The 14,466-nt window shown below is 39.3% G+C and overlaps 1 protein-coding gene across 1 annotated transcript; it reads right to left on the reverse strand.

Annotated features, from left to right (window-relative positions):
- Window positions 1-5,337: 5,337 nt before the first annotated feature.
- psmd12 (proteasome 26S subunit, non-ATPase 12) lies at window positions 5,338-14,102 on the reverse strand. Its single transcript, XM_038713881.1, has 11 exons — window positions 13,900-14,102; window positions 13,466-13,525; window positions 12,776-12,904; window positions 12,382-12,489; window positions 11,885-11,989; window positions 11,522-11,671; window positions 11,259-11,393; window positions 9,825-9,937; window positions 9,440-9,614; window positions 6,221-6,298; window positions 5,338-5,889 (listed from the first exon to the last, which is right to left on the reverse strand). The coding sequence occupies exons 1-11, from the start codon at window positions 14,005-14,007 to the stop codon at window positions 5,680-5,682; spliced, it is 1,371 nt and encodes a 456-aa protein (XP_038569809.1). The 5' UTR covers window positions 14,008-14,102; the 3' UTR covers window positions 5,338-5,679.
- Between the last annotated feature and the right edge of the window lie 364 nt (window positions 14,103-14,466).

The raw sequence follows: 14,466 nt of genomic DNA on the forward strand, positions 1-14,466 counted from the left end.
ACTTATTAACTTGGATTTTTTAAAGGCTTGATAACCCACCTTTGCCACACAGCTGCTTTGGCTTATGTTGCAATGAGAACTTTAAAAATGTGGCAATATATCCTGGGGCCAAACCTTGTTTTGTTTTTACATTTTAAAACAAGTTGAACAACCAAAGGAAATGCTACTGTTAGCTGTTTTCGCTTTTGTTATCAGGGATTCTAATCCATCCAATCATTATCAAGCTTATTAACCTCTATGAGAGGTGCCGTCAGCAGTAAGAGTTTGTCTCTTAGGAAAACTGGAGAGTTTCTGGCGTACAAACTATATTCAATACCCTATTCCTCCAAAAGTGAAGGAAGTGCATTTCAAACTCATGAATTTTATTTACCCTTGCTATATATTTCAGTTTGCACTTTCTGTAAACTGCTTCAAATAACTCTTCTGTTTATTTTTGTTTTTTATTTAGTTGAACTTAATTTGTGTCTATTATCTGCTAATTATTTCAAGATATCAAGACATGTTTGCCTTTTTAATTAAGGACATGTTAATTAATAAAATATAAATAAAAACAGTGGAGCATTTCAGGTCAAGTTCTAAGGCTCACATTGTCCCAAATGCTCCATGAATTTTAATAGAAAACAGCAAATAAGCCAAAATGCATTAGTTCATTGTGAGTGTAAGAACTGAGTTCAGAATAACTTTAAAAGTACCAAAATATTCTAATCTGCTAAAATTCAATAACATTTCAGAGCAAGGAGAAAGGAGAATCAGTATGGCTAAGCAAAGTATAGCCAGCTGTCAATTAAACTAAGGGTTCCCAAACATTCTCAGCTCGAGACCCAAAAGGGAAATTTGGTGTCTCCCAGGGACCAACTTACAAAAATACATTATGAATTGCAATAACATCTACATTTATAAACTACTGATAAAGAACAAGCATGTGTTTATTTCATTATAAACATATGTCACACCTAAAATAAAATTTGCTAAGTGTAAAGTTTCTCACCTCCTCATTACAAACTTGCACGGAAATAGGAAGACATAGAAGCAGTAACGCAATACACTCACTATGTGAGCTAGAGTTGGGAGTGAGGTCGAGTGTATAAAACAGGCTACATTGCAATCAAATTTGCTGAGTGTAATGTGATCCTAACAAGACAGGATCCGGGATCTCCCAGATTAGGACCAGAATCTCCAACACTGTCTTTGTGAGGTGTTCTATCGATCTCTGCTCCGGCAGAGACTAAGTTTGGTTTCTTAGCCTGTTTGCTTTTCATGATATAAATAGAACTTATTTAATAAAGTTCTATAAATATAAATAGCCCTAATTCCATTTTGCCCCAAAATAGCAGAATCCAGAAACAGAAGGGAAACAACAGGGAAGAGAAGGGAAAGAGAGCACTGAGAACCTTAAACAGCTGTTTCTGAGAACCTCCCCCTGCTGATTTCAAGTGATTATTTTGAATGCTCCGATTATTAAATGTATATAAATAATGTTTTGTTTGTGATGACAGTTTAGCTTAAAATTTTAACAGCTAGCACCTCAGCATTGTCCAGTGTGCTCCAGCAACTGTGGATTTTTGATGCAATCTGTGACTTTTCTCTCCCACTGACCACCAGAACAGCATCCTGTGTCCGGGGACCCCCTGATGTACAAATTAAGCACTGCATGGCATTGTTATGGATTTTACTCTGCCAATTAGCGACCCAATAAAAACAAGCCCGTGACCCATTTTGGGTTGCGACCCTAGGTTTGGGAAAGGCTGAATCAAACTATAAGAACTCAATAAACATGAGCACACTATAGTGTGCAGGGTTCTACTATGTGAGGAATTAGAAATGCCCAAAAAGTTTCAAGCTGCACGTATGCAATTGACACATTATCACCGAAGAGGCAACACTGTGAAAAAAGAATGCCATCTCAAAAATACAGATTGCTCTTAAATGTTGTTTCAAAAAGCAGGTGTGGCTGAGGGTGCATATGTATGAAGAGTGTTATGACTTGGCTCAAAGGCCACAACAAAAGGGAGACGCACCATGGTAAACATTTAACAAAATATGTTTATTTAAACCAAGGTTAAGCAAACTTAAAAGGGTATTTCAAACTAATATAACCAAAGTATGAGGTATGTAGTCTGTTTCAGTAGTGTCTAGGCAGGATGTTGGTTGCATGAGTATATATGTAATAGTATGCAAAAACAAGATAAATACCACAAAGTAAGTGTCCAAAAACCAAAGAAAACCAAACTAAAGGAGAAACCGGAGAGCCAGCCACAGGGAGGTCTGACCTGGTCTTGACAGCAGCCTCCTGCAGAATGAGAGAACACGGTTACAAATAGCCTACACTCAAGACACAGGACCCAGGTGCTTTCAGTTAACGTAATCAGCTCTTGAGCTACAAGGGAGAGAGAGAGAGAGAGAGAGAGAGAGAGAGAGACCACACCCACTCGTGATCCCACAGGCAGGCATCACAAGAGCAGAAACAGCAACTGACGGCAGTTTAAATAGCCTTATCAGCATCTGATATACTTTCAGGGAGCTTACAGTGTGATCGGTGATCTAGCTTTTCAGCGTTAACATCCATTATAGAGCTGTTTCACAGCAGACATTTTCAACCATAACCAGAAAAGCCGAAGTGCAACTAATATCATTGATGATTTTATTGTTCTTGAGGTAACATAGTACTGGGCCATGGAACTGGCTATCTATTTGGAATATAGGCATTATTAATGTTACTTATTGCACCTGGGTTAGAAGGGTCAAGCAGTTTTAATCAGATTTCTAGCTAAATGTATTTGGAGGTAGAGTGTTCTTCTTCTTCTTTGAGTTTTATTGGCAGTTGCCATCCAAAACTGATAGTCAATGTTGGGGAGTAAGTTACATGTAATTTAGTTACATAATTTAATAATAAAATAAATGTAACTGTAATCTGTTACATGTGTAGGATGTGGAATTAAATTACAGTTACTTACATCTGAATATTTGTAAAAAGCTAGGCTATATGTTGAAAAATATTTATTTTGTTGCTTTGCATGTTTTTCATGTGCACTTTGTCTTCCTTTGCCAAATCCCGCCACAGTCATTGGTAAAGTTCGATGCTTTTCTGATTAGTTCTCATGTTTAAATTTGCAGCGCCGTCCCTCTGCCAGTTAAATTGCCTCTCAAGCTGTCTTTTGAAAACACTTGAAAACATGCACAACATATTAGAAAAGTAATCAAAAAGTAATAGAATGTAATAAGTTTCATTACTTTGATAAAGTAATTGAAATAGTTACACTACTATTACATTTTAAATAGGGTAACTTGTAATCGGTTTCCTAATACATTTCCAAAGCAACCTTTCCAACACTGGAGGTTGTTGAGCCCCAAAAAGCTTTTAAAGATATTTTTTAACCATATGTTTGCATTAGTTGATAGATCACAATAGAGAATGACAGGAAAAATGAGGAGAGAGTGGGGTGGCAAGCAACAAAGATTTCGAACTAGGGACGTTGTGTCTACTAAACCACCCATTAAGTGCCAGAAAACAAAGTTAGAAATTATTGCTCAGCAATTACAATACAACAGAATAGACCATTCAGTAATTGGTCTGTCCAAAGGCATGCCATCGCAGCAGTAAAAAATAAACAAATGAACAACCAAACTTTGAGGTGGTATGCATTGTTAAGATCTGAAAAGAAACCAAGGAGATAACGCTATCATCAAAAAAGTTTGAAGTTTATCATGCAATGGAATGTATCACATTTGCAAAAGAGGTTTCATATCTCCATCGTGATTTCCTGCCTGATTTTTTGATTTTCACTTAATTGTAAGGTGTGAGGTGCTGTCAGAACAGCTTCAGCTCTCCTTTATATAGACTGCTGAAAGAATTAAGGGAACACCTGATCATCACAGTATAACATCAAGTCAGTAAAACATCAGGAATACTGATCTGTCCAGTTTGGAAGCATAAGCAATGTGAATTAGCATCACCTGCTTTGGTGCAAATGAATGGGAGAACACTGTCATACCTTTCACTGGTGCAGTGGGCCCTGGGTTCCTCATGGTGCAGGACAATGCCCTCATGTGGCCCTCACGTTCCCTAGACCTGAACCCAATTGAGAACTTCTGGGACGTTGTGTATCGGTGCATCCAACACCGACAAAGTAGCCCAACAGACTGTCCAGCTCACTGATGCCCTTATCCAGGACTGGCAGGAGATTTTGGGGGAGACCATCCGCCATCTCATCAGGAGCATGCCCAGATATTGTGCATACAGGCACTAATGAGTCACATTATGAGTTGCCCTGACGAAAGTCATGCAAGTTGAATCAGTGATATCATTTTTTTTTTTACTTTTGATTTTCATTGTGATTTTGAATCCAGCCCCAAGTCAGTGATTTTGGTTTCCATTGACTGTTGTTACGTAATTTTGTTCTCAACAAATTATACAATGTACAGTAAAGACTTTGAAGTATTTCCTTCATTGAGATCTGATGTGATTTAAGTGTTGCCTAAATTTTTTGCCTTAAAAGTGTCTGTGAACTGCAGGGATGATCGCAATTCTTCCAAAAGATATTCCCTCATTTGGTTTTTTCAAAATTGGTGGTGTAGAGCACTGTCTTAACTTTTTTATAGATGTAGCACGCTATTATATCACTATTCTGTACATTGTAAAAAGTTACAGTAGGCGCTATACCTAACCAATTAACTGGCATAGAAGGCTGAGATCTTGAAAATTTTAAACACCATGGCTGAGCTACAATCCATTACATCAAGATTACCAGCAAACATACAATTTGAAATTGGATAATAGCTTAGCTACAGACAGAAACAGTGGTAGTGTCTCGCCTTGCTACTGTAAATCTGCAGTAATTGTTGTTGCAGGGTTTATAAACCTCTGATGAGTAATTTTCATAGTAGGAGCATTTCTCAGGTGGATGGAGGAGAATGAAAGAGTGAAATGAAAAAAAGGCAGACTCAATCAATGTGACTTAAGACCCCCAAGGTGCTCATTTGGAATTACGTGTAATTCCAAATGAGCACAGAATACAAGAAGATGCTTCAGTTTAGTTTTCTTAACTAAAATTTGGTTATCAATTTTCCTGAATGGCAATGGATTACAACTCGCCAACATCTTGCAGGGCTTTGACAATTCTTTCTTCACCATGTCAGTTTTAGTTGAATAAAACTGAAATGGAAAGATTTTTTTCCCTCTCAGGTCTCTTATGTGTGACTTCACAGCAACCTGATGCACTAAGTGACAGTAGCAAAGCACTACCATTCTGAAACATTTCTTTCAGTAACGATCCATAACACTTTCAAATTAGAATACATGTCAGCCAGGTTAAATATTGTATAAAACCTACATACAACTGTTAACCAAATGTGAGTTTATTGTTTACATTGATAGGTATACATTTAAATGAGTTCTCATATAGCAATAAATGCTAAACTACTGTGTATAATCCATTAAACAGCAATGGGAAACAAATTTTTCATGACACTGACAGAGGGATACAAAGAGGGGAGGTGCCCATGTGTTTATTGTCAATGTGCTGCAGATTTCCTATATCATATAGTCTCCAGTTATATGACATTGGAATAACACTGCATTCACAATCCACCAATATACCATATATTCAAAAACATTCCTATAGAAGGAAAGACAAAAACAAACATGAATCCAGACATAAAATAATACACTATGTTCTTGTTTCACTGCAGGTTGTGGATCATCTCCTCCTTGGCAATAAGATGCGTGGTCTTGTTGACCAGAGACATGAGAGAGTTGAGTTTGTGCGACCAGTCGTTGAGCAGGTCGTTGGGGTCTTTAGGCCTCTGAAAGTTGATGATGCCAGCGAGCCGGTCGACCTTGGCATAGATGGTCTTACTTACGACTAGGCTGGAGAGGAACTCCTCGGATTCCTGATGAAATATTTGAGCAGACAGACATCATGCTAGTGTCTTTTCAAAATGTTCTTCAGTGAGACCAAATCCTGATGATTAGTTTCCTCTTGACACTGCAGTATATTTATTTTTTAAAAGTCATTTTAGTTGTACATAGTTATCCTCTACCTGCCTCAACTACTTCAGCTAAATTAGTGATTTCACACATTTGCGATGTATGCAAGTAGAGAGTGCAAAAGCTAACCAGAAAACTAAAACGGATCTCTTAAACGAACACAGACTGACAAATCAGATGATTTAAAAGCAAAGTTGTCAGTGCTGTAAACGTGAGCTAATTAGTAAAACTTACGTCAATAGAGAGGTCAAGGAGTCCGGCCATCCTCTTCATTGTAATTCTGGTGTAATATTTGGCCATTATTCTGATGTTCTGTGGGAAAAGGGAGAATTTCATCAATATACAAACCTGCTGCAAAATAATAATTCATGAGTGAAATCTAAATCTAATCTGAGTGTACTTGGGCACTAAGGCTTTGTTCAGACTGCAGGCAAATCAGATTTGTTTCTTGAATCAGATCTTTACGACAAACTGTTTTCGCACTAATAATTGCTAGTGATCAGAAAGGATTTGTGTGTCCAGATATCACCAACCTATCTGCATGGGTTGCTGTGGTAACGACGAAGGAGTCAGTTACTACGTACTCTGGTGACATGGCTTTCCAACATGGAACCATGAGAAATTGAAATCATGGATTCTGCTCAGCTGCTCTGAAGCACTCCCGTCACTCTGGATTTGACATTGTCGTCGTGTGTTGTCTTGCGAGTGATGCAAAGACAGTTTGAAATCGGATTTGAGCATCCCGAGAGTCCTGACTGTAGTAATCTGATTTGAATAACATTTCAAACCACCTCCAAATGTGGCGTGGGTCCCATTTGCAAAAATTCCACTTCATGTGGCTTTTTGCTGTCCAGTCTTTCTAAAATCAATCTGGATATGCCAAAATACAGATTTAGACTGGCAGTCTGAACAAGACCAGAAGGCTAACACTGGCACATCTCTGTAATTTTACTCAATTTACTCTAATTTGATTACTACTTAAATGAATAGGATTCAATCTTTTGACTGTTAAACATTTTGAGCTTGAAAATTATTATTCTCTGCATGGTCTTTGCATATATACAAATATGTTGAACATATCTAAGCTTCGCCATCACTTGTTACTTTTATAAAGCAGAAAAATTACACCAACAGAACTACAAGATCAGCTCTAAGAGGGGACTGTGTAGTCCCTTTCAGGTCTAGCTCCTTCAGCCAATTATGTTTTTCTATAAGAGCTTCTCAATTGTGGAACACCTTCCCAACTGAAACAAGAATCTGTAACACCTACCATACCTTCACACAAAGTCTTCAGGCCCGGCTTTTGAAAAGTCAAAAATGTGAACATTTCAAAACTAAATAGTACATTGCACGTTTTATATCTATTGTTGTTACCACTGCTGCTAACATGTCCTCTGCCCGTTGCCAGAAGGCGAGCTTTGCACAGTTTGGTAAGCCCAACATAATGATTGGTGTATTTTATTTATGTGTACTGTTTATTGTTGTCCTGCAAGTAGGTTGTGTGTTGTTACTTCATGTTATTTGCATGGCTAACTGTGTCTAAATGGTGTCACCTGTTACTGTACTGATGTTTTACTGTTTCTAGCTTTATGTTGTGAGAATTCTTCTGTTTTGTTGTTGTTTTTAATAGTGTTTCAATGTACTTGTTCTGTATATTTTATCATTTTTAAAGAGGTGGTTTTATGCTCATTTTCAGGTTCAAAATCCATTTAGGGGTTGTACCAGAACAGGTTTAATTTTCAAAAAATACCATATTTTTTGTCATACTGCACATTGCTGCAGCTCTTCTTTTCACCCTGTGTTGAAGGCTTCATTTTAGCTATGGAGTGATACATCTCGTCTCTAAATGATCTTTGTTGGGAGTTGCACATGCGCAGTTCCTAGTTAAGGACTACTAGCCAATCAGAAGCAGGGAAGAGCAGGTCCGCGAAAGGCCGGTAAAAGCCAATCAGAAGCAGAGAAAGGCGGGTCAGCGAAAAGACGGTAAACAGCTTCAATTCAGCGAAAGGCTACATGTTAACGTCCAGCTTGGCAGTTTGGACTGGAGCAAGAGTTTCAGAGTGGTGAGTTATTAATCTGTAACAAAAGTATCTTTCATCCATAAAGTTTTAACTGAGCTCTGTCTCTACATCACAGTAACAACTTTCTGTCCATTGACTGCCTGGAGGGTAGCTAGTTTTTGGACGGGAGAGGAAGTGTTTTTGAGGGCGTGTCAGACTAGTCGCTCAACAAGCATTATGACAAGTATTTTCTTGTGACATCACAAGAAAGGGAAGTAAAGGCTGGACTACAAACGAGCTGTTTTCAGGCAGTTTAGAGCAGTTTTCTGTGGGAGATGGGAACTCCCTTTGGGCTGGACTTTGGGCTTTTTCACTTTGCAAACCTAGTACATGCACAAAAAAAGATAAATAGCCGAAGCCGAAGGACTGCAGTTGAAAATTAGCCAGTAGGCTAACACTGGCACATTTACAGTAATGTTGATTAATGTGTGCTGTCCTTATAAATAAATAAATTGAATAGAAATATAATCGAGCATCAAAATGCAGCAGTAATGTTTAGACTACATTTAAATTAAGGATGCCAAATTTAAAAATTCCGCAAATGCGACATTTAGCCTAGTGCAATTTTCAAGGCCAATGTGTGTCACAATAAAGATAAAGCCTCTTTATTAGTGATAATTGGTTTGAATGTGCCAGACTAGCTTGGGACAGCTAAAAGGCAGCTGAGATGCTCTTAGAAAATCAATTCAATTAGATACCTTCATGCTGCCAGGCACCAACAGATTTTCATCAAACCCATCTGAACTAGGGCTGTGCGATATGACAATATCTATCGTTTGACGATAGAAAAACGTCCATCATTCACAATTATGCTGTAAAACAAATATCAACTTAAAACTAACTTCACCACTGTCCGTTCTTCCACGTGAGCCGCAGAGAAGAAATTGCATGAAATATCCAGCAGCGCCAGCTGTGATGTTTGTGTCAATCAGGTAACGTTAAATGACTTGCCCACTGACATACAGCTTACTTTATAGTTTGCCAAAACATGCTGTTGTTGTGATGTTAGCTATCAGGAGAGCTGTGAGTGTGAGAGCTTGAGCTGCTGTGCTGCTCTGGGACCGTCTGGTCCTCATGTTAGCTTTGCAGCAGCAAGTAGCGTCAGTTTGCTAACCCACAACCTAGCTAACATTAGTTACATTACTTGCTGCTATTTGTCATGGTGTTGGATTTCTCCCCTCCAAGTTCTCACTTACCCCACCTTTATAATGCAGAGAAATATCCCAAGTTACAGTTTACAAAAAATGTTCTATATCGGGATATGTATCATTATTGGGATATGAAATGACCTCTATAGGGATATGAATTTTTTGCCATATCGCACAGACCTAATCTGAACATGTATGCACCAGGTCCAAAAGAGAAGGGACTACACTTGACTGTGGGGACTTACATGCTCCACCACTCTGTTCTTCAGGTCCTTCCACCTTTTCTCCCCCTCCTCTAAATAAGAGAAGACATCTGTGGCAGGGCTGTCCGGTGAACCCTCTCTCAGCTCCTTCCCATAATCCTCCACCAGGGAGGCCCACCGCATCAGCTCCATAGTGGTGAACTGTTTCAGAAGGTCCCTAGAAACGTAGGAGGTATATAGTGAAAATTCCCACATTCACACCTTGCAGCAGAGTGTACGCATGTGATGTCAGTATACAAAAGTTGCTCTGATCATTCACCGTGAGTGACACACACACAGTGCTCCAACGTAAGAAGGTGCTGTGATATGAAAATCTGAGGACTGTTTGCTGTAACGCCAACAAACAGAAGCACAAAGTATGTCTTACTTGTATTTAGGGATTTCTTCCAGTTTCTTGTCCTCACTGATTCTGTGCACAAGGTCTGACTGCTCATTGTCGTAAGGGGAAAGAATCACGTACAGCACCACACTCTTCAGGGCCTGAAACACAAATGCATTCATGACTTTTCTAGAAACACTCAAATGGCAATGAGAAAGGTTTAGGAAAAGATACATGGTCTTGTTTTTGTTGTTATTATTGCAAACTACGCTGCGATCGTCATTGCTCAGAAAAGAGCATTGATGAAAGGGACTCCCTGTGTATGAGCTTAGAGGAATATTCTAATGAAAAATCCTATCATAAGCATTGTTTGAGGAAACTTATTGTTTCTTCTGCAGCCATGGTACTGTGCATAGTACAGCCTATTACCTATTGTTACTGCATTACATCAACCATTTATCAAAAAACAAAAAGAGATTTTCATCAGTGACATGGAAACAAGTAAAAACATCTTCTAAAATCACTTTCTCATTAACTACAGACTCTGGCTCTCAAAATTGTGTATGTATTTAACTGTATTGTGTAGGGCTGCAGCTAACGACGATTTTAGTATTTGAAGCTTCTATATTTTATTTCGATGATTCATCAATGCGTCGTTTAAGAAGTACTTTTGCTTGGCGGCGGCGGACCCCCTCCCCCCACGGTAATGGGATCAGCTGTGTACGCTGATAGATGATGACATTTATCTGTCCTTTCGGAAATTCATATTGTGTCATACAGCAAACATCAGACCAACATCAACAGACAAAGAACCAGACAACTGCTTTACCAACAGAAACATCACCCGAGTGCTATACACGTTATACTAAGGTGCAGCTCCCCGACACCCAGTTAACTCATGAGTGTGACGCTACAACCCAAACTCACGGCCCAAAAAGGAGAACAACAAACGCACGTGTGTACATTTTCAGCTGAGGACAGTGGCTTACTTTGGCTAGCCTTCAACTCAACAATCAATCATGATTTCAGTTAAATACTAAAGTTGCTGTTACCTTGTCTGTAGTCCGCTGGAAGAACACCGGGTACTTTCTGATCAGGTGCTGTCGTACTGTTGCCGAGGTGACATAAGTTCGTTTTACGATGGACGGACTATAACATTACAGAGTAGTTGTTTTCTTTAGTTTGAAATAATCCCATACTTTGGACGTTTTCTTCTTCGTCCCTCGCTATTTTCTCTCTCTTCCTCCACTTTTCAAACAGCGGCATTATAATCACGTTGTGTTCACACACCGCAAGCACAATGTGCGACATTAATTACAGTCCGTGCAAAACAGTGTGCTATATAGTTATATGGATTAAACGAAGCCTCGATGCAAAGAATTTGCGTCGATGCTTTATAGTAATCGATTTAATTGATGAATTGTTTCAGCCCTAGTATTGTGCATTCATGATATGTTAAAAATTGAGAGAAAGTCCAGTCACCTGTTGCCACTTGCTGCTGTCCTCTAAGATGCAGGGGGTGTCATAGATGGCCCTGTAGTGTTTGCAGATAGACAGGTAGGAGCCCTCGTGCTGGTCCACCTGAATCATTAGGTTGTAGTACTTCAGCTTCGATTCCTGTGTTGTAAAAGGCAAACACACAGGCCAGTCACCAAATGCTTTTCATCATCAGTGGTTGTCAAGCCAACTCAAGGAAACGTTGCAGTATTTTATTAACTGGTCAGTCTCTGGCCTCTTTCTCCTACCTCGTTGTTCTCCTCTTGGAAGAATTTGGTGTTTATCTTCTTGCTGATGATCTGGGTGCGAATGTAATCCTTGACAGCAATGCAAAGCCTCATCTGTTCCAAGATAAACTCCACCTTCTCCTTTTTCTCCATGGAGCCATATGTCTCCACCTGAGCGGGAAAACAAATATATTCTAAGCACCTTCCAAACAGCAGGCCATGAAATGCCACTTAGTTTGTGTATTTTCTCCCTATATAACTGCGGTGACAAAAAATATCTTTCCAACCTCTTAAAACATGGATGCATCCCAACTGTCCCCACAACAACTGTACAGAATTTTCTTCATTCCTAAAGGAAGACAATAAAGGCTGTCAATCACTTACCTGTAGCTCCTGAAGAATGGAGGCTGCCTCTTTGACCTCTCCGCTCTGCTCCTTGATATTGGCCAAGGTCTTTGTCAGCCTGGCGCGCTCAATCTCTACATATATCTGTGAGGAGGACATGTTTAGTCTATTAGCGAGGAGAAGGGGGCTTATATCTTAAGTGGAATGGTCGTAGTCATCCATTTGTCACCACAACCTACCCTTCATATACCTGAACACATTTGCATCTACTCCACAGAGGAAGAGAAATTCACATACAAATTGCGTAAATAAAGGTAACAAACATTTCAGTGATAACACATAAACTGTGTCACAGACAAACAAACAAAATACTCCTCTAGGGCTGGCGTGCCTCCTTCATTGTTAACCTGTGACTTCCAAGCTCCCCCCCCATCTAACATGCAGTACTTAACTTGACAGCTGTTAAAATCTACATAACTTTCCTTCTGTCTCTAGTATACAGCTCTTTTTTAAAAACACACAAATGCATTCCACACCTTGCCAGCAGTCACAGTGCGAAGTGTGTCGATGAGTCTCAGCTTGATGGTCAGATCAGTCACAGCATCCACATACTTGTAACATTCTTGCACCATCTTGGCAACAGCCTGATGAGGCAGAGAGCAAAACAAAAACACAGATTTAAGTCTTAATTGAGAGCTTGACAAAGAATGGCTGCAAGGTATAAAGTAAATTATGTTTCCTGTAAAGTTAGGCCACTATTGTAAATAAGAATTTGTACAGTGTACAAAGTGCTCACTATATCTTGACAAAAAAAATTGTGTTTGTTATTGGGTAATTTAATTAATCAATAACACAGTTTGCAGAAAATTTACTAAGTTGTTTGGACACAGCTGGTAGAAATGAGCCATCAGGGAAAAAGTAGTATCTGACCTGTTTCAGCTGACTCCTCCTTTTGGTGAGCAACATGATGTTTTCATTCAGGGCATCCCAGTCCTTTGCTTCATAACACATCTGGACCACAGCCACAAGGATTCTGGAGGTGGAGACCATGTCTGATGCCTGAGCAGGAGTTGAGGGCAGATGAGTAATTCACTTACTAAAATATACACAAACATGCACATTTCTCAATAAATCCATTACTTATTTCATTAACACAATGACAGGACTCTGTAATATGTTCCCGGTTGATACTCAATTCCATGGTTCAAGGTTCCTGGTAGACTTGTTTTCCAGGACATTTTGGTTAATTTGGTCCCTTTTTTCATGATAGGAAAGCAGAATTACAGATCTCCATGTTTTACAGGATGAACAAAAACTGTTACTGCTCCGAGTGTCTGTGTGTCCTCGTTTTCTAATTTAAGATCATTTACTCTGCATAGATCAGTTCCAGCTGATAGAACAATTTCAGATCTACTCTGAATTGGACATTCTTTTATCCAATTATATACCAGTGAGGCAGGTTTTGCCATTTATTATTATGTTATGGAGTGGGCTGGGAAACAATGGCAAATCATATCATGAACCGTCAGTGTATTTATGACATTCACATTCGGGCTCAACAGATGTAACGACCTTCCACAACCAAATGAAAGGAAAGTAAGTTAAACAAGAGACACTTGCCGTTCTAGTCTGCTTCTCCAATGACAACAAGCTCTCAATAGCTTCCTGCAGCTTCCCCTCCTACAGCAGAAAAATACACAGATTGGACAGATAAAAGACAAAATGTTTGTTTTTTGTTTTGGACTTACACAATATTAAAGACACTTTGCCCAGCTATCAAGTTAGCGTTAGCTAAAGCTTTTGCCAGTGTCTAACGTTATAGTGCAAAGACTGCTAACTTCACCATGCTAGCGAGCTAACAAACAAACACCAACGTGTATGTGAAAATAAAACTGCAACAGAAAGGTTAAAATAAAATTGCATCAACATTTTTGAGTAAGTTACGGTCAATCCATTGGTTTTCCGGGTGGTGCTAAAGCGATGTTAGCTTGGATGCTAACACACTGATCATGATGCACCATGACTCAGCCGGCGCTGGCCTCTTTCAGACTCACTTTAGCCATTTTTTCGCATTCCGGGAGACGCTGGTCTACAGTTGAACTGTAGTCGACCTCCATCTTCACAATCTTCCCATCGGATCGTTCAGTTTGCTCCTCAGACATCTCTGCGGTGTAAAGGTTAAGATAATATACGGTGCTGTTCTTTCCTTGCTATCAACTCGGGCTAGCACTATTTTGCTTGTCAAATGAACGAAACGACCAGGTGACCAATCGGAGGAGAGAGCGAAACGACTGTCCGCGGCGCCTAAAGGACCCTGTGAGGACCCCCTTCCAGAATATTTCAGACAGGCTTTAGAAAAGCCTACTTTGTGCTGTGTTTCTTCAGTCAGTGGTTTCTTTGCTGTAACTACTGCTCAGACTGTAATTTGTGTGTACATTTTTCATGATCAAATACCTCGGTACGTAGGTAGGCAAACAAAGCCACAGAAAACCACAGGGCTAATGTCGTTCCTTGAAAACTGTAACTTACTATAAATAAATAAATAATTCTTAAGTAAATGGCAATATTGTACCAATGCAGATACAATATATGTTCCATAATGATGATGGAGAAGAATAATG

The sequence above is a fragment of the Micropterus salmoides genome, unplaced genomic scaffold (assembly GCF_014851395.1).
Source record: "Micropterus salmoides isolate LMB-PRFRI ecotype aquatic unplaced genomic scaffold, ASM1485139v1 Ms_hic_scaffold_12, whole genome shotgun sequence".
Classification (NCBI taxonomy): Eukaryota; Metazoa; Chordata; class Actinopteri; order Centrarchiformes; family Centrarchidae; genus Micropterus; species Micropterus salmoides.

Excerpts from the sequence above, each read along its gene's own strand:
- psmd12 (XM_038713881.1), bottom strand. The coding sequence starts at position 14,007 with ATGTCTGAGGAGCAAACTGAACGATCCGATGGGAAGATTGTGAAGATG. Across the intron at positions 11,672-11,884 it reads CCATTCTTCAGGAGCTACAG|GTGGAGACATATGGCTCCAT; the intron begins GTAAGTGATTGA and ends TTTCCCGCTCAG. Across the intron at positions 9,615-9,824 it reads GAAGAAATCCCTAAATACAA|GGACCTTCTGAAACAGTTCA; the intron begins GTAAGACATACT and ends CTACGTTTCTAG.